We start from the raw sequence: 17,907 nt of genomic DNA, 5'->3' as shown, positions 1-17,907 counted from the left end.
TCTCTGGACTGCAAGGTCTTCTGCTCCAGCAATCGCCACAGCTCGAGGACGAGCTGTCTTGGAGGGGCGGAGTAGTGTTATGGCAAGTGGAGCCAGACCAGGGGCCCACGCGGTACTGTAGCACGTGAACATAACAGCATGAACAGTACCGGATTAGATTAGATTAGATTGGTTTGGTTTGTTAGGAAAGAAATAAGATAGATTGATTCGATTAGGATGTTTCCTCATAGGTCAAGTCAGTCATCTCTATAAAAGAGAACCATGTATCAGTTATAATCAAGCAAAAAGCAACAATTAAGTTGCTGGCTTCTCCTGGGAGCCAGCTGTCCCTGCCCTCTCTCCCTTGCATGAACAGTACCCCGTGGGTACTGTAGCTCTCCATCAACTATCTCCCTCTCAATCCTAGCTGGTAGGGCATCAAGTCCTATCAGTTTAGTTGGTCCTACGTGTGGCTAAGAATGCCAAGTTACTTTTGGCTAAAATTAGCCTTTATCTTACTTTGATGCAAATTTTGCGTTGGTAGCCCTTTCATTTGGTCACCTTACTGTTAGAACTTATATTTATCATAATTTTATTTAGCCTAATACAGGAACACTAATATCTGCAATATCAAATTAGTTTAACTAAATCCACCATAAAATGTATGTTAATAGTGGATTTATTGGGTGCTCCGCTCCCTCCTCTATTCTGATAACTAAGCTCGGCCTAGGCAATGGTCTGTTGTGATATAAACCTTCTTTCGACTCAACAAATGCAGAAAAGCCCAAACAACACCGTCCAATGGCCTTACTAGGATAGATTGAAAAGAAGACTACGGGCCGATATAGGAGGTCGGCAACAATTGTTGGTGCTCGTTGGCGTTCCCTTCTTAAATACTGGCCACTGCTGCCTGCGCTTCGCTGCAGGTGATGTGCTTGGTATAGGAAAAATTTTGAGAAATATGGCTCATATGTCTAATATGTTTTCTCATCGTGTTGGTACGGAAGGTTGGTCTCAATATTGTAAACGAACATAGAGGTTAGTTGTCATTACATGGTGCCTATTCTAGGCCAGCAAATCAATGATATGTTAGTGGAAAAAAGTATTTGATGGAGTTGGGCTCAAGCAACTAACACACCTAGATTTAAAGCACAACATTGGGTAGGATTACATTATAGGTGGAAATAGCAAAAACTACAACACAAGTACTTCTCCTAACGCGAGGGTTCACAAAAAAGTGAATTAGGATCCACTCCCCTTAGGCAAAACTACAACACGCATCCAACAACTACGGACGACAACAACGGCAAGAGTACAATACAGGAGGACAGCGACGAAAAGCACTACTACTACGGGTACAGCATCTCAAGGCAACTAATCAACCTTGGAACCACGCATCTTTATTCCTGTGCTCGGTGGATTCTTCTACTGCCCTAGCTATGGATCTGCATCTTCTCGTGGCAATGGCTGAGTGAGAGGAACCAAGGGTTCTGCTTCTAACACTTCCGAAGGTGGAGGTGCTAGCAGTTCTGCATCACCGGTTCTCCTTCCTTCAGATGGGTGGATAGGGATCCCCTCCAAGATCGGGGCATCCTGCCTTTCATCAACCAGCGTCCTCCGCTTGGCCCTAGTGAACAGATAGGCCTCACCCAGCTGATGAACATGCCGATCTTCGGCCTCCTTTAGAGCTTCTAACAAGGCGGTCTCCTCGCTCTCAGCAGCTGTAGCACTGGTATGCGCTTCGGCAAGCTGCAACTAGAGCATCCGAGTGAAGATCTCGGCTTCTTCAGCGCGCCGGAGGCACGCCCTCAGCTCCAAGGCTTGTCGGTCATACTGCTCATCTAGAGCAAGCAGGTACGTGGTCAAGTGCACCAAGGTAGGACTATCTTCTTGTGCATCCTATCCTTGCAAAGCCTCCATACGAGCCCTCCATGCCCGTCGATTCATATCCAAGGGTGGAAAGAACCTCATGGGGGTACGAGCAATGGGCTCTTCATAGAGCTGGCAAAGGTATCGCAAGGCCTTGCGGGCCACAACCTAGTAGGTGTCGGTGAAGCTAAACCCGGTTGCGGTCACACTCCAGGCTTTGGTGATGTCGGGGAACTCTTCACTCTTCTCAATGTAGACGGTAACCTCACACCGATCGGTGCCATGCTTCTCATACTCACGGCCCTCATACTCGGGACGATCTTTGACTTTGAGCTTTTGTAGGGTGGCATGCAGGATTCTAGGAAAACTCTCAACGTTCAGACAGTAACTACTAACCCAGGCTCCTGCTATTTCTGGCGGTGGCTACAAAGAAGGGCTGAGCAAAAAGCTTGCTCAAAGGGAAAACCTAAGCGAGCTAAAGCGCACCGAGTGGTGGTACCAATGGCTAAGCCAGGCTCTGCTTATAAAGGCGGAGCGGTCTGTGGTCTTGGCGCGGTTCACTTAGAACTGATGAAGATCACTACTTTTCGTCTTTGTCCTACAAGCATGTGTACTGCTTTTGTTTTCCCTTTCCATTTTAGCTTTAGTCAGTGCTTCCGTGGAGGCTTCCAATTGTTCAGTGTCCATAGCTAACAGACATAGAGATTGCTGAATTCTATATACATCCAATTTTCATGGGCGCATGCATCTTATGTCTTATCATAGTCGTATCCATCCTGGCTACTAAACATCACTGCTTATTAAACATGTCAATAGTACTTTGGTTCTTTACTTAGCAAATTGTGTTCTTGGTGTGGGTAAAGGACATTGAAGTGTTAGTATTTTTGTGGGAATGGGTGCTAGTTGGCCTGAAGCCACCGCTGGTTTAAAGGCGTGCATGCATGCACTGCTGCTGCCGTTGACCCACTTTTGACGTATTCTCGTAGAGAAAGGACAAGCCATTAAATTTTACCTTCTCACAAGGAGACAAGAACGGGTACAGCTGGGGCACCGGCCATGCATGCAAAGCAAGCAAGGCCCTAGCAGCATGCACGTATGCGTACTCGCATGCGTGCCGACCACCATGCTAATTAGACACCGACCATATAGGCACACCGTCCGTCTATTAGATGCATGGATGGATATGTAAGTACAAATGTTCCTGCATGATCGGTGGATTGTTTTTATATGATGGTAAAGAGGAGAGGCATTAAATGTGTCCACCTGTCTGACTTGTTTTTATGTGATGGTAGCATGGAGGGAAGACATTAAATACGTCTACCTGCTTTTGACCCACCATGCGTAGGCAAAGATGTCCAGTGCTTTTAAATTTACTAAGTGAATTTCTGGATACCTTAGGAAATGGCCTCGGACACTGCTCATCTCGTGCGCGCAAAAATCTTGTCGCTTTCCTTTTATTGGTCTCCATGCCAGACTCAATGGTGGACTGCGCCAAGACCACTGACCGCTCTACCACTACAATCACTCGCTCCGATGGCGAAGGACCCGATGCGCATTCTTTTATTATGAGAGAAAAACACTATTATTTTACTAAAACAGTACGACGGATAAGTTCTAAGTTCAAACAAACAGGGCGTTCGGTAGCATTCCCGCAAGAACATGTGCCATAAGACTGCGCGCCCAGGCGAACATTTCCACAAGAACATGTGCGGTTTGCCACAAGACCATGACAGTTGTCATGTGCCAGGACAGAAAACAGAGCAGGTACGCGTCCAGCAATAAAGCATCCGTTTGGAACACAATGAATTTGCAACAGGAAACTAAAAATAGAAACCGTAAAATCAGAGAGGAAAAAATCAATGGAATCCAGAAAGGGTCTAACAATAAACCTAAGGATAGTTAGGCACCAGGAAAGCAACAAAACTATGCTACCACTTCCCCATCGTCAAACGGTTCAATAGCAAGTTTTCAATAAATGTTCTGCAAGTCATCAGGCAAAAAAGGAGCTACAAGCTTCATACACGTTGGGCGAAGCCAGCAACACGCCTGCGTGCAGCAGCCCTGAGTGAGAATCTATGAATGAAGATTGAGTTTCTTTTATTCAAAACATAGGGGTAGCAATTGCTCTCAGGGGTATGGTAGAATTTACTTCCTTGGGCAGTGGCATCCAGCTTCTTCCTTGAGAACTCATCAATCGGGAGGCCTACATGATACAACATCAGGCAACTTACAAGGTTTAAACTTAAATTTCTTGGAAGCCAGGTGCATTGTAATCTATGATAAAAACACTTATGTTTGAACTTTGGTGTTGGGAAGATGATAGCTTATTAGATTATGATAAAACATGTTAGCGTGGTGCAGCATAGGCCTTGTATGCATAAACTTATTAGCTGCAATAACTGGTGGGAGTCAGCTTCTCGTTGGCTGGGGGCCTAAGTGGTTGGATATTCAAGCTCAGTCAAACTATGGACTATAATCTGGATTGTTTGGATCAGCTCAAGATCTTTTAGCACCTTTCCATTAGCTCTATTTGATTAAGAAAACAGGCCATAATCACTTACTACTGAGTAGGATGGCAAGTTTTTATTGAAATCCTTTAGACACCAAGAGCTATGGAAGAAACTGCAACATCTAGCCATCTATGAAAAAAACTACAACGAACAAAGGCCCCAAACAGCTGTGTCAAGTCTTCATTTCAACACTACAACAATCATACCTTGAACGATTTTCCATTCACCACCACTGCATGTTACTGGGAATGAGTAAATAAGTCCAGAAGGAACACCGTATGAGCCATCAGAGTACACACCCATGGAAACAAATGTTCCCTACAATAAAAAGAATTGAAGGTGTTGATACAAGTTCACATTTAAAACTGAAAGAATCAAAAAAACGCAAAGAACTGAAGCTGACCTCAGGGTTCCAAGAACCCAATCACGAATGTGGTCACAAGCAGAGCTAGCAGCTGAGAGAGCACTGGAGAGCTTTCTCGCTTTGATGATTGCAGCACCACGCTGTTGGACAGTTGTGATGAATTCGCCATTAAGCCTGTTAGAACAAAGGGGAAACCGTTAGTTCCTGACCTGGCAGGAAAATAATAAACAGTAATATCCAAGTATTTTTGGCAGTTCTGATTTACCACTCATCATCAGCAACAAGCTCACAAATAGGCTTCTCCCCAACGAAAGTCTTCACTGTGGCATGGTTAACATCAGGGTACTGAGTGGATGAGTGGTTACCCTAGATGATAACATTCTTCACATCACTAACTTGGACACTAAGTCTCTCAGAAATCTAGCCAAGAGCCCTGTTGTGGTCTAGACGGGTCAGGCAAGTAACATTCTTCTCAGGAATAGATGGAGCGAATTCTTTCAAGATAAGAGCATTGGTGTTTGCTGGGTTGGCCACCACCATAACCTGTAGAGCAGAGAACGGGTATTGAAAAATCTACAGATGAAAACAGCAAAGAAACATAATGAACCAGACATGGCTTCTCAGGAAACTAAGGGTACATAATAACTAGAATTCAGATCATTTGATTTGATTTAATATATGTTGAGGCTACTTGTTAAGGCATACAATGGTAGATTGGCAGTGGCATAGTGTGGAGCATACAAAACAGAAAAAGCTCATAAAACAGGGCAGGTCCATTTTATAATGGCCATATATAATACACCATTTATGTACATCACCATTGACCACCCAGATGAATAGCTAAATCAAGTGCATGATGACAAGATAACCACTTACATGACTGAATTGAGTGATCGGCAGCACTATCAGCACCAAAATGACCAAATTTAGTGCATGATGACTTAGTCTGCTACAAAAAATTGGATGGTAGCCAATACCTTGCAGTTAGGGGCCGCATGGGCTTCAAGGGTAGATGCTTGGGCTTTGTAGATTGAAACATTTTTCGACATAACATCTTTCCTTTCCATTCCCTCCTTCCTAGGGAATCCACCAACCATGACGCCCACATTCACACCAGTGCAGGCTTCCACAACATCAGTTGTTGCGACAACTCCTATAGTTTACCAAACGTTTATACATCAGCAAGGCAGCAAGAACAATTCACATATAGAAGATAGAAGAGGCAGTACTCTCCGAATTAGCACATCAGCTTACCCTTCAGAAGAGGAAATGCAGCATCAACCAACTCCATCTTAACGCCATTAAGGGCTTCAGCTGCTGGCGGAATGTCAAGCATGTGTAGAATAACAGGTTGGCCTGCACCAAGCATAACTCCCCTAGCAATCATGGGAACAAGAGCATATCCAATTTGTCCTATCGAACAAAAAAAAACAAATCAGCTCACATTGCCTTCCGAAAATTAGAGAAAGATCAGTTTAAAATGCCCCCTTGTACAAATCGTTTTACTGTGGTAACAGTGAGAGAATGGAATCGTAATATGAAGTCAGCACTAAAGTTGCAAATCAGTATGGTTCAGTGCTAACCTCTAAGAACTAAAATATACTCAACCACAGACTATTTCCTCTCGATTTCCAGTACGACAAGCAATTTTATCAGATAATATTGGGCAAGTTCACTAAGTGCAGCTAGTGAGTTAACTGGATCAAGTGGCTACCACGAGGATCTACCCATCAAGCCCAACCACCGATCAGATCAGCTAGCACTGCGGATCGGCTCAACTTTACCAGCTGAACAAGGACAGTGACAGTGAGCTCTTTGACCGGTCAAATCTATGTCAACCCTAACACCCTAAACAACATCAGATCAAGCGACAAAAACAGAGATCTAGCGAGTTAACACACTCTAAACCCCACAGGATCGAATCGGGCTCGGGCGGACAAGGCCAGATCCGAGCAGGGACCAGATGACAACGGATACTATGCGGATCAGGAAGGAAGGAGGGTTCAACACCGTACCTGCGGCGCCAGTGATGAGCACGCGCATTGGGTCCTTCACCATCGGAGAGAGGCAAAGAGAGAGGAGGTCGAGAGCAGAGAGAGAGGGCCGAAGGACGAGGAGGGGAAAAACTCACCTACGGCGGTGCGCCGCCCGCGCAGGGTCCTGACGTGGCCGGCTCGCCCATCGCCGCTCCGGAGCCGCCAGCATCGGGGGAGGAGAAGAAGAGGACGTCCGCCGCCGCTTCGGGGGTGGCCTGCGTTGGGGTAGGAGAGGAAGAGGGTGAGGTACCGCCAGATCCAGGCGTCGAGTTTCGTCGTCGCCGCCGCCGACGGCAAGGAAGAGGCAGCTAGGGTTTCGTTGATCACACGCGGACCGGCGGAACGAGGCAGCGCCGGGGGAGAGCAGGGGCTCGGACGCCGCGGCGGCCACCGGCGTTGGACGGCGCACCATGGCGCTGTGCCGGGAGACGCCGCTGCGCCGCACACAGGGTGCGGGGAGCCTCGACGGTCGCGACGAGGAGCGAGGTAGAGAGCGAGAGCGCGGAGAGGAAAGAGACGAGGGGAGGAGCGGAGCTGCTGCCGCCTGCCATTTTGGAGCCCAGCTCTGCAAAGCAAACAAGGCCCAGCAGCATGCATGCACGCATACTTGCATGCGTGCCGACCACTAGTTAGGCACCGACCATGCATGTCGAGAATCCACCGTTCTCTGCTACGCGCCACCGTCCATTTGCGTGTCGGGTACCATGAGCAGGAAGCCGTACTTCATTTAATGCGTTCAGTTGCTTCATCTATCTACTGCCAAACGCACGGAGGAAGACCGATTGTGACGCGCTTCATCTGAGCCGTGGAATTTCTATCTAACGCACCAAATAAAAAGAACTTACGTGGACACCCTAGAAGGCCGCCGATTCGGCGTGCCTTCATATCTTTAATGTTGTCCTAAAAAAAGAGGTTGTCCTCCAAACCCTGTGTAGAAATGCAGTGCTTTGGTTCATTGGGATTTGGGAATGATCCGGTGGGCATAAAGATGTCAACGGTGCCCCGTTCCCCGATTCCCCGTGGGGAATTCACCCATTAGGGGACGGGGATGGTACAAATCTTCTCCCCATGGAGAATTAAATGGGAAAAAAAATATCCCCATCAGGTATGACGGGGGCGGGGATGGTATGTATGCCCCTGTCCCCGTTCACCGCGGGGACCCGAAATGTTTAAGGCCCATCTGAGAAGGCCCAATTCCTGTGTACTATATAAGGCAATTTGTAACCCTAACCTTATCCTTTCCGGTTTCCATTCGCTCCCAAATTTGTAACCCTAACCTGAACCTTAGCGCACGACATCCATCGCATCAGGTCGGCGACCCACCAAATGCGCGGCATGGAGGACGAGGACGAGGAGGTCCTAGCGGCGTGGTGGCCTTGACCTCGACACGCGCCGTGGCGGCGGCGACGAAGAGCGCGGACACCCCGGAGAACACCGCCACGGAGGCCGATGCGACGGCGGCGGCCGCGTCCGTGGGGAGGTCGGCGAGCGGGGCGGGCGGGGGCTTGGCAGCCACGGCGCGCACCGAGGAGACGACCCGCGGGAGGTCCTGCGTGGACCAGCGCAACACGCGCGCCGCCGACGCGAGGCGGAAGAAGTCGTCCAGGAGGTGCTCCGCGAACGGGGACGGACCCAGGCGGCGTAGCGGGTCCTGCGCTTGCGGGTGTAGCAGCTCCGAGAGGGAGACGAGGACGTGGCCTGGGGACGGGGATGGGGAAGAAGTGCTCCCCATGAGCCTTCACGGGGACGAGGACGGGGATGGGGCAGTAACCCCCGACGAGGAATTCCCCGTTGACATTTCGAGGTGGGCAGCTTGGCGACTCAGCCCCAATGTTGTCTTGGGACTTCCTTCATTCTAATAAAATATAAAATATTTTACTTTTGTCCTAAATCAAACTTCTACAGCGCTGACTAAGTTTTTTTTTTCAAGGAAAAGGGAGCTCTAATCAAGTTACATTCGTGAGCAACAATTTGCTCGATGCATACTGGCACGTTCAGCCTCCAGACAACGGAGTGGTGTGGACTATCTTCCACTCTCAACACACCATCCCCAGCTTCCTTGGTCTCCTAATGAGAAAAAAAATTGACTGCCTATATATTCGGAAGCAAAAATGTTGGGTGGCCTTAAAAGAAGGCCTGTTTTGGTCAAAGGAAGCAACGTAACAGAACGTACTTGTCAGCCGCTACTTTCCGCCGATAATAATGCTTAACGAAAGCAATGCGTGCGCACACGTACTACTTGTTTGTTGGGTCCAGCTCTGGGCGTCCATGTTCCGAAGCTCTTATTTATGCCTTTCTAAAAAAAAAGAATCAAGCTAGCTAGGAGTAAGTGCTAATTATCCGGAAGCAAAAACTTGCGGTGACATTAAGGAAAAAGGCCTGTTTGGGTCAAGGAGGCGACGCGAAAACTCGTCGCGTTCCAAAATGGGTCGGCCGCTACTTTACTTTCGGGCAACAAAGATGCACGCACACGCAGGGCAGCGATGGGAGCGTGCACTCGTGTTGGTTGGGTCCGGGCGTCCGGCTTCGGATCCACCATGTTTTGTTGCAAGGACGACATGGACAGGCGAACGGCGGCGACGACGACTGCAATTCCCCGGCCTGTGCTGTACGGGAAAAGGTCGCCGGCCATCGCACGGCTCCCCGGCATGCATGAGCATGACCAAGTACCGAGCCCGTTCCGTGCGCCGCGCGCGCAGGAAACAAGGGTACGTGACTGCTTGGCCAAGTGACACTTTGTACCCTCACGCCACATTCTACGGTGCTAGTAGTACCAGGCACACCAATTTGGTCCGTGAGACAGCAACCAATGAAGTAATCGAGGAGTATTTGCTGCTGACGACGGAGCTGATCGGATTCCAAAGGGCAGCAGCGAGAAGAGAACATGCTAGCAATGAGTGACATTGGCACAGTGGCACATGGGTCACTGCAGCTGCATGCATGCGACTGTTGTTGGATGCACAAACAGTCCTTGTTGCCTCGGCCTCGGCCTCGGCGTGCAGTCCTTGTTGCCACGGCCTGAAACATCCATCCAATCGGATTTGATTTGCCCAAAGAGCCTCCCGCCCTCCGGCCTCCGGCAGCCGGCACGCAGCATCTGGCGAATGACCGCCTGAGCTGACCTCGTCGGTGTCGGTCTGGACCGCAATCCTTCCTCCGGTCTCGTCCCAGCTGGCTCCCTGCAACCAGACCCATAGTCACCAGTCTGATCTGACGGCGCCGCTTCTTTTACCTCCCCCGATGTCAACAGCGTCCCGTCGTCCCGGGCATGGGAAAAGCGGCAGGAGTAGATTCTCATCCCGTCTCGAGTGCTTGCTCCTGCTCTGGGGTGATCATTGCTTGTTGTTGCACAAAGCGAGCAGAGCAGACGCTGCATCCGCTCCCTTTGGCCTTTGCATCGGATCAATCAGATCTTGGCCTCCGATCGCCCTGCCAGCGTCTTCCTTTCTTGCTGTTGCAGTAGTATTTTGCATCGGATTCGTCAGTCGGTCACTGCGTGCAGGAGGACGAGGAGTCTGCATGTGTTCCTCTTTGCAGCAAAAGCCGGGAAAGGGAAAGCGAGACGGATCCCGCCCGTCTTTGCGTCACCGATCTCGAGCACGGCAAAGAACCCCGCGCTCTCAAACTCATGAGCTGCGGCCATCAGCTTTTGCAATTTCTACACACGCAGAGCTCAAGCTTTGATCTTTGGAGCAGAGACATACTCCTACCTCCCTTCTATACACTACTACTAGTGTAGCTGATCGAGAAGATCTTGTATCACAGAATGTCCAGATCCTGCAACACACTTGCATTAAACGGTAGCCGCACGAGACAACAAACATCTCTGAATATCTCGCACCTGCTTCTGCATGCTGGCTGCGATGGTAATGGTCCAAGCTGTCCAATTATCAGGCAAGTGGTCCTGATCTGGAACTGCAAGGTGTGTGATCCTGGCTCTAGGAAGCAGACGATGATCAAAGACAGCGGAGGATGGAGTAGAGTACAATCTTCGCTCCGGCGGCACAAGAGAACAAGATCATCTGCTGCTCCACAGCGGCGACGGGGCCCCGGGGAATTCATTGACGCGACGGACAGCCTCGCTTTCGCTGTTGCTGTTGCCGGGCCATGGCCAGATGGCTCTGCTCTCGCCTCTCGGCTGCTCGGCGCTCGGCAGGACAGCCCACGGGAACGAAACAGCTTTTGACTGTCCGGTCAAAGATTCATTCACAACTAGAGCTAATCACCATGTACTAACTTTGTAGCACCTAATGTATTGTGTGTAGGAGTACTCCGTACGTAACAGATGGATGGATGGATGGAATGAACAGATGCTTAATTTACTAGAGTAGGTAGGCAATTACTACGGTAACTACAGAGTTACTACTGCTGCTACCAGAACAAAGCATTTATCTTTCACCAGCTACAGTTCCAGCATGGCCACACCCCAAACGAGAAAAAAGATAGAAGAAAAAGAGTAGAAGCAAAATTTTTACAAGAGAGAGAGAGAGAGAGAAAAAACAAGAGGGCAGAGCTCAGCAAGCGCCTGCTCCCCTGCATCTTCTCTACCACAAGGCATGGCGCCCCATGCACCGGCGTCGCCTCCCGCACAAAAACCACACTGCCACAGATTCAACCTCGTGCCCTACCACTCTAGCGGCACCAGGATCCTCCCCCCACCCTACCTATAGCTAACATAATTCCTGTGGGGCACAGGGCTGCGCGCAGCCCATGCCGCTCTGTTGCCTTCGACCTCTCGCGTCTGCTCCAGCCTAGCAAGCAACGGACGGTGGATGGCACTGGCCCTGGCCCCCGCGCGCAGCGCAGCGTCGGCAAGTCGCCGGTGACGGTGACGGCACGCAGGTCAAGGTCCGGTCAGGGTCAGGTCACGCCAGGCGCTTCCGCTCGGCGGCGATGCTCAGCAGCCGCGCCACGCCCTTGGTCCACATCTCGTGCTCCCGCTGGCTGGTGCACTCGAACTCGATCACCCGGTGCTCGGCCGTCCGCAGGCCGAAGTACCGCCGGTGCTCGCCGTCCTCCAGCAGGTGCCGCCCGGGCCACGCCGCCACGTCCCTGCACACGTCGATCACCACACCTGCACAGTGACAGCGACGGACATGCATGGGCGTCAGTCAGTGCACGGACAACAGTGCCTGCCCGTGGGCGACAGTGGCACGCTGTTCAAGCCATGCGTGGTTGGTTGTTTTGCTGCCGCTTGGGGCCAGTTTAGATGACTTCATTTTGCAAAATGAAGTACTGTAGCGTTTTCGTTGTTATTTAGCAATTAGTGTCCAATCATAGTCTAATTAGGCTTAAAAGATTCGTCTCGTGGATTTCGTCTAAACTGTGTAATTAGTTTTATTTTTTATTTATATTTAATGCTTCATGCATGCGTCTAAAGATTCGATGTGACGGGGAATCTTGAAAAATTTGGCAAAATGAAGTGGAACTAAACAGGGCCTTGCTTACTTTTCTTCTTCTTCGTGATCGTCCCTGCCACATGCCGGCTCTTCATCTTCACCATCACCTGCAACGCAAGCCACATTCTTCCGTAAGCTAAACATCATTACAACTGTCTCACGAAAGTTGAACAGCACGCAGAAGCGATTCATTTACCAGGCCCATCCTGTTGATGTACACCGATACGACCTTCCAGTGCAGAGCGCCTGTAGAACCACACACACAGACCAAACATCAGTACAACGTCCATTCTATGCCAACAGTACTTCATGATTCGGAATGATCGTACACCAGAACATCATGAACATAATGATCACAGGAACGAAAAAGAGGGGTCCACCTTTTCGGGTGCGTTTGAGGAGCTCAGTGCCTCGAGCAAGCAGCTCCTGACTACAGATGCCGAGGAAGTTGTTCTCCTCCTCCAGCGACACGTCGCTGATGCTGCTGCCGTTGCTCTCCAGCTTGCGGTGCTGCTGCTTGGGCACGCCGTGCTTCTGGTGGTGCCCTCCCCCAACCGCACCCTTCTCTACCGGGATCACTGCCGCGATGTTCCACACCTCCTTCAGAGCCCTCGCCTTCAACGTGGCCGCGCCTCTCAACGCTACAACCAGCAAAATTTGTTACTGAATGGGCAACTTCGGTTCTAGAGATATAGTCTCAACAGAACAGGCGACGATGACACACCGGTAGCAGCAGCAGCCGTGACAGTGACGATATCACCGGGCGTCCTGACGTTCACGGCAGACCCAACAACGGCCTCCAGGTGCTCCCGCTCAGCGCCCATGGACTCCGCCGCCTCGACACACTGCGCGGCCACGAGCGTCGCGGCAGACGCCACGGCCATGTCTGTGCGCGCCGCGCGGTCGTCTTTGCCGGACCCTGAGGCCGCAGCGGTCGCGGCGGCCACTGCAGCCACGGCAGCTGCCACAGCCGCTACGGACACTGCTGCGTGGACCTGTGCGTTGTGCGCCCGCGTCTCCTCTTTCTTCTTCTCCTTCCGGTCCTTGAGCCACCGGCCGACCGTCTTGTTGCCGGCCCGGTAAGCCTGCGGCTTCGGCGTGCTGACCGCCCTGCAGTACTGCATGATTTCGGGTGTAAAGTTCACTCAGTTTATCAAATGCTGAATTTCCAAAAATAAAAATTGGATCTAGTTATATTTAGGAGTTATTAGGACTGATTATATATTGTCAAAGGTACTAGACAAACAGTAACGCATTCAATGATAAGCAGGAAAATGTTAAATGTGTTGGAGGTACAAATCCAATGCAGTGAAGGTGTTGTTTCAACTGCAACAACAAATAGGGTACACCTTGAAGTGACAGAACGGTTCTAGTTTTCCAGAGATGGGTCATTTAACAAAGTGGCAAACTGGCGGTGATAATTGAAGAAAGGTGCAGCTCATCCGCCAGTACCATAACACACTACTGTATACAAAACAAATCAATCCATGAAAGCTAAAGCCTGCCGATATTCCATTTCAGAAACCAGTAAACTATTGCATTATATTAGTACTAAGAATGAGCCACAAGAGAATACAATGGACACGATGATGAGGGAGCGGAGGATGGATAATGCTAGCCCTAGATCAGCTAAAGCGGGCATCATTACAGCGGATTAGAAAAGCTGGAGGGAATAACACTCGATTAGGGACCGAAAAGGCCCAGCCAGCCTCATGATGCGGCAACGGCACGGACCGCGAGCATGCCTGCGACTGCGAGCCTGCCGCCGTTGCCTTTCACCCAGAGAGAGTGATGGGCAGAGGGTGAGAGGGGTTGGGTGCGACATGGCCTGCTGGTGCTGGTGCTCTACCAGACTGGACATTGCTGCAGTGTTTGCTTGTGCAGGCAGGAGACCAGGGACAGGCGCGCGCTGAGACGAGAGACGACGATAGCAGCAGGAATCAAGCTTCTTTACGAATACTGTATACGCCCACAGCAAACAACAAAATCCATGGTATCATACAGTAGATAGCTGAGCTGCTCTCTGCTGACTGCTCGGGGAGACTGGGATAGAGTAGAATGTGATTAGATCAGGTGGAATGACCGGAGTGCCACTGTGCTGGTGGCTTTGAGTATCCAAATCACTAATCAGATCTTTGACCATGACCTCTCATAAGGTGTTGTCTTTTCTCGGGGCATGTGGAACGGCGCAGATGTGGGGGCATTCTTGGGCCAATTTGTCCCTAAATCAGGGTGGACGAGCATGAACTAGGGTGGGGGAAAACAGCTGAATCTGTGGAGGCATTTCACACTGATTTAATTACAGTATGAGTAGGTACTTGGTAGAATTTTTTGTTTTCAGGCTTCAGGTGTACTATGTATCTGATGAATGACTGAAATGGAGAAATCTCTTCTTGCAGCTACGCGTCCAAACAACAAACTGCTCTTGCATTCCAGCACAATCCTGTGATTGTTTGCGAGAATCATCGAGCCACCACGCTGCTATCATTCCGAAGGAAACATGCAGGAAGAAGGCCATGTTACTGATGCTGATTTGTAAGGAGAGAAAAAGAATGTTTTACGGCTAAAAAGTAGTGATTCCGACGGAAATTGGAACATGCAATTAATGTCGAAAGGACTGACGGCCAACACTTCTACAGTGCTGGAGGACTGGAGGTACAGCCAGGAATGATTGAAACAAGGCATGAAGCACAAACAAGAGCAGCATGGAAGAGAGGAAAAGGAGACGCTTTTCTTGACTACCGGTTGCCACAAGGACCCTCAGATATTTAGGACAAAGGAGGATTCTTTTCTCAAACCAACAAGAAGGCCAGGCTGGATTAGTACAAACCTTCAAGTTTCAGCGAATGAGGGTACAAATTTGTATAAATAAATGGGGGTTTCGAGGATTAGTAGTACGTGCTACAGTTTCATTGAAGAGGAAGGTCTCCATCTTGTTCATGTGGCTGGATAGAGACCTGAAGCTGCAATGTTTATGCAGGGGTTGGTGGTGGGGTGATGGAAAGAGACGCGTCCATGGCAAAAGATTACACTCCTACAGTAGTGCCACGCTGCTACGCTACACTGAAGACTGCAGCGGTGTGGTGGGCACGGCCGCGGCCCGCGACGGCGAGAGTTCACAACGAAACGAACACGAACTCTCAGACAGACGAGGAGGAGGGCACGACGGATTGGGCGAAACAAAAGCTGTGGGGAAAAAGCAAAGGGGGACGGGCTTGCAAGTCAGGGGTTTTATTGGAAGCCGCGAAAGGCAGTCCTACCAGCTCTTTGTCTAGCTTTGGTTTTTCTTGTACTCTAGCTCAAGAAAAATTTGGCGCCCGGCACAGGGAAGGCTGCAAGGCTGGTCGCTTTGTCCCAGGCAGACCCACAGCTACCAATGCCTACTATGGCTGTGCCTGTGGCTGGTCTGCTCTCTCTCTTGGACGAGAATGCAGGCAAAAGACTGCTCTTTTCTACCACTGCCAAGTGAAGTGAATCACTCTGCCACTCCCCTACGGAAATGCAGGCAAAACTAACCGAAGCTGCGGTGCTCGTTATTACTATTATAAAATTCTGTATTTACTAGTACGACAAAACAAAACAACTTAATACTACTGGTACAAACAGACAAAAGGTATGTAAACAGAAACTGTTTTCTTTAAAAAACACTACCTGACCAAAAGACTAGGTAACCTGATGCTGTTATCCAACAAAAAATAACACTACTATAGAATACCAAATGATTAAACAAAAGCTTGGCTCGGAATCTTCGTTCTTTTTTTTTCTTATCCTTTTTGTGAAGGAGGGCGTGAACCATGGAGCACACAGAAATGATTTTCCCTCCCTTGCCTTAGAAACAAAGCACACAACAAGACCGTACTGCATGTAGTGGTAATAAAGATGCAGAGAATCCGACACATAACACACAGCAAACAGTGTGTCCACTAGGCCGGCAGTAAAAGCAGGAACTGCTTGGATTATCTACCCCAGATTATTCTACAAACACAGTTAAACCAGCTAATCTAATGGCCTCTAGTACGGATCAACGTTCAGCAACGGCAAGTGAGCCAAATAATTACTAGTGCTGTAAGAAACTGCAGGTTAGTGGCAGAGACCAGCACAGTTCTAGCGCTTAAAATTTGCAGGGAAGCCTGTAGTACGTACTAGTAGCAACTCATTCTCCGATGCACCAGAAGGTGGCAAGGCAGGAACTGACCTTTGCATCATCGATCTCCGGAGAGACCGGCGGGCTGTCGGAGAGGGAGCCGCCGCCGTTGAGGGGGCCGCTGCTGTGCGAGAGCCGGCCGGAGGTGAGCGGCGCCACTTCCTGCTGCAGGGTTGCAACACCACAGCCAACAAGCGCGTTTCAGACATCAGGAATCAGGATTCAGAAAAGGTGATAGCAGGAACAAAAAAAACCGACTGAAATCGTGTTTCTCAGGTGGAAAAGGCATGTTTGTTGCATGAGGAAATTGATGGTGCTTAATGGAAGAGGCCTGATCATTCATGGCGACTAAGCTGCGTACTCCTACTTAACTAGAAAGAATGGTGAGGATTACACTTGTTTTTCCGGGCCTGGCAGGAAAACAAATCTCTCCTTTGGCAGTTTCTACTTGTCCCAACACGGGATCAAAGTGAAACCAGGAGGAGAGCTGGCCGATGTGGGAAAGAGTTGAATTGACTGGGAAAAAACTGCTAACTAATCGGATGTCCAGATAAGAAAAAAGATCCACCAATTCCCGCGAAACTTTGCAGGCAGAGGAAGAAATCGGAACGTTTGTACAGAACAGATGGAGCCAACCAATCTGCAGTAAAATGCAGCCAGGAAAAAAGCAGCCCGAATCGGCAAATAAAAAACGACCAAAGCACACATCTTTTTTGTTTTATTTATTTAATGGCGCCCAGGTGTTACCAAGAACCAAGAGGCAAATCTCCTGTAATAACGATTGAAAAGATTCGATTTTTTTCCTTGAAAAAACGGAGAGCGATTTTGAGGAGGAAGAACAAACAAGACGGATCGGAGTAGAGGAAGGAGAGGAACGAGTCAGGGCAAGGAGGCTCTCACGGATTGCGCGAGGATCCGTTCCATGATGAGCTGCGACGTGGCGGCGGACGCGAAGGAGAAGGAGCTCCCGGACGCGGCGGCGGAGACCCCGCAGACGACGGCCCCGTCGTCGAGCTCGCACGCGGCGTCCTCCGCGATGGGGCTGGCCGCGAGGAGCGCGGCCGCCGCAGGCGGCGTCGGCGGCGGGTGGGGCGCGAACGCGCGCCCGGCGGAGGCGCTCCAGGAGCGGGAGAGGAACTCGAGCGGGTCCAGCGGCGGCTCCGGCGGCCGCAGCTCGCCGGCGGCCACGGCGGACGTGCGGACCCGGGGATCGGCCATGCGCGCGGGGGCCGGGGGAGTTATGGAGTGGGGCGGAGTGTGATGCGAGTGAGTGAGCGGGCGCGTTCCCAGTGATGAGTCTGATGACACCAAATGCCAATTCTGAACGAGAGAGAGACAGACAGTGAGGCGGGTGGTTAGGCCTCCCCTGGTTTTATAGCCTCGCCACTCGCCAGCGTTGGTTCCTCTCGTCGTCCAGGCCTTGCTTGTTCTTCGGGGCCTTTTTTTCCTTTAGGATACGAGTACGGACCATTAAACATAGACGAAAAAATTAATTATATAGTTTGATTGAAAATCACGAGAGTAACATTTTGAGCCTAATTAGTTTATGATTAAATATTAATTGCTAAATAAAAATGAAAGTGCTACGATAGTCAGGTTTTCAAAT

General features: G+C 50.0%; 1 protein-coding gene and 1 pseudogene across 1 annotated transcript; both read right to left on the bottom strand.

Moving 5' to 3' along the window:
* Positions 1 to 3,704: 3,704 nt before the first annotated feature.
* On the bottom strand, positions 3,705 to 6,100 carry LOC136471265 (malate dehydrogenase, cytoplasmic-like; annotated as a pseudogene).
* A 4,997-nt stretch (positions 6,101 to 11,097) lies between these two features.
* On the bottom strand, positions 11,098 to 17,626 carry LOC136495274 (VAN3-binding protein-like). The gene is made up of 7 exons (XM_066491477.1): positions 17,202 to 17,626; positions 16,353 to 16,466; positions 12,882 to 13,275; positions 12,538 to 12,798; positions 12,354 to 12,403; positions 12,207 to 12,264; positions 11,098 to 11,832 (listed from the first exon to the last, which is right to left on the bottom strand). Exons 1-7 carry the CDS (start codon positions 17,517 to 17,519, stop codon positions 11,624 to 11,626), a joined length of 1,404 nt encoding a protein of 467 aa, XP_066347574.1. The 5' UTR covers positions 17,520 to 17,626; the 3' UTR covers positions 11,098 to 11,623.
* Positions 17,627 to 17,907: the final 281 nt, after the last annotated feature.

The sequence above is a fragment of the Miscanthus floridulus genome, chromosome 1 (assembly GCF_019320115.1).
Source record: "Miscanthus floridulus cultivar M001 chromosome 1, ASM1932011v1, whole genome shotgun sequence".
Taxonomy (NCBI): Eukaryota; Viridiplantae; Streptophyta; class Magnoliopsida; order Poales; family Poaceae; genus Miscanthus; species Miscanthus floridulus.
The sequence above is the reverse complement of the archived record's forward strand: the minus strand, read 5'-3'. Positions and strand labels throughout refer to the sequence as shown.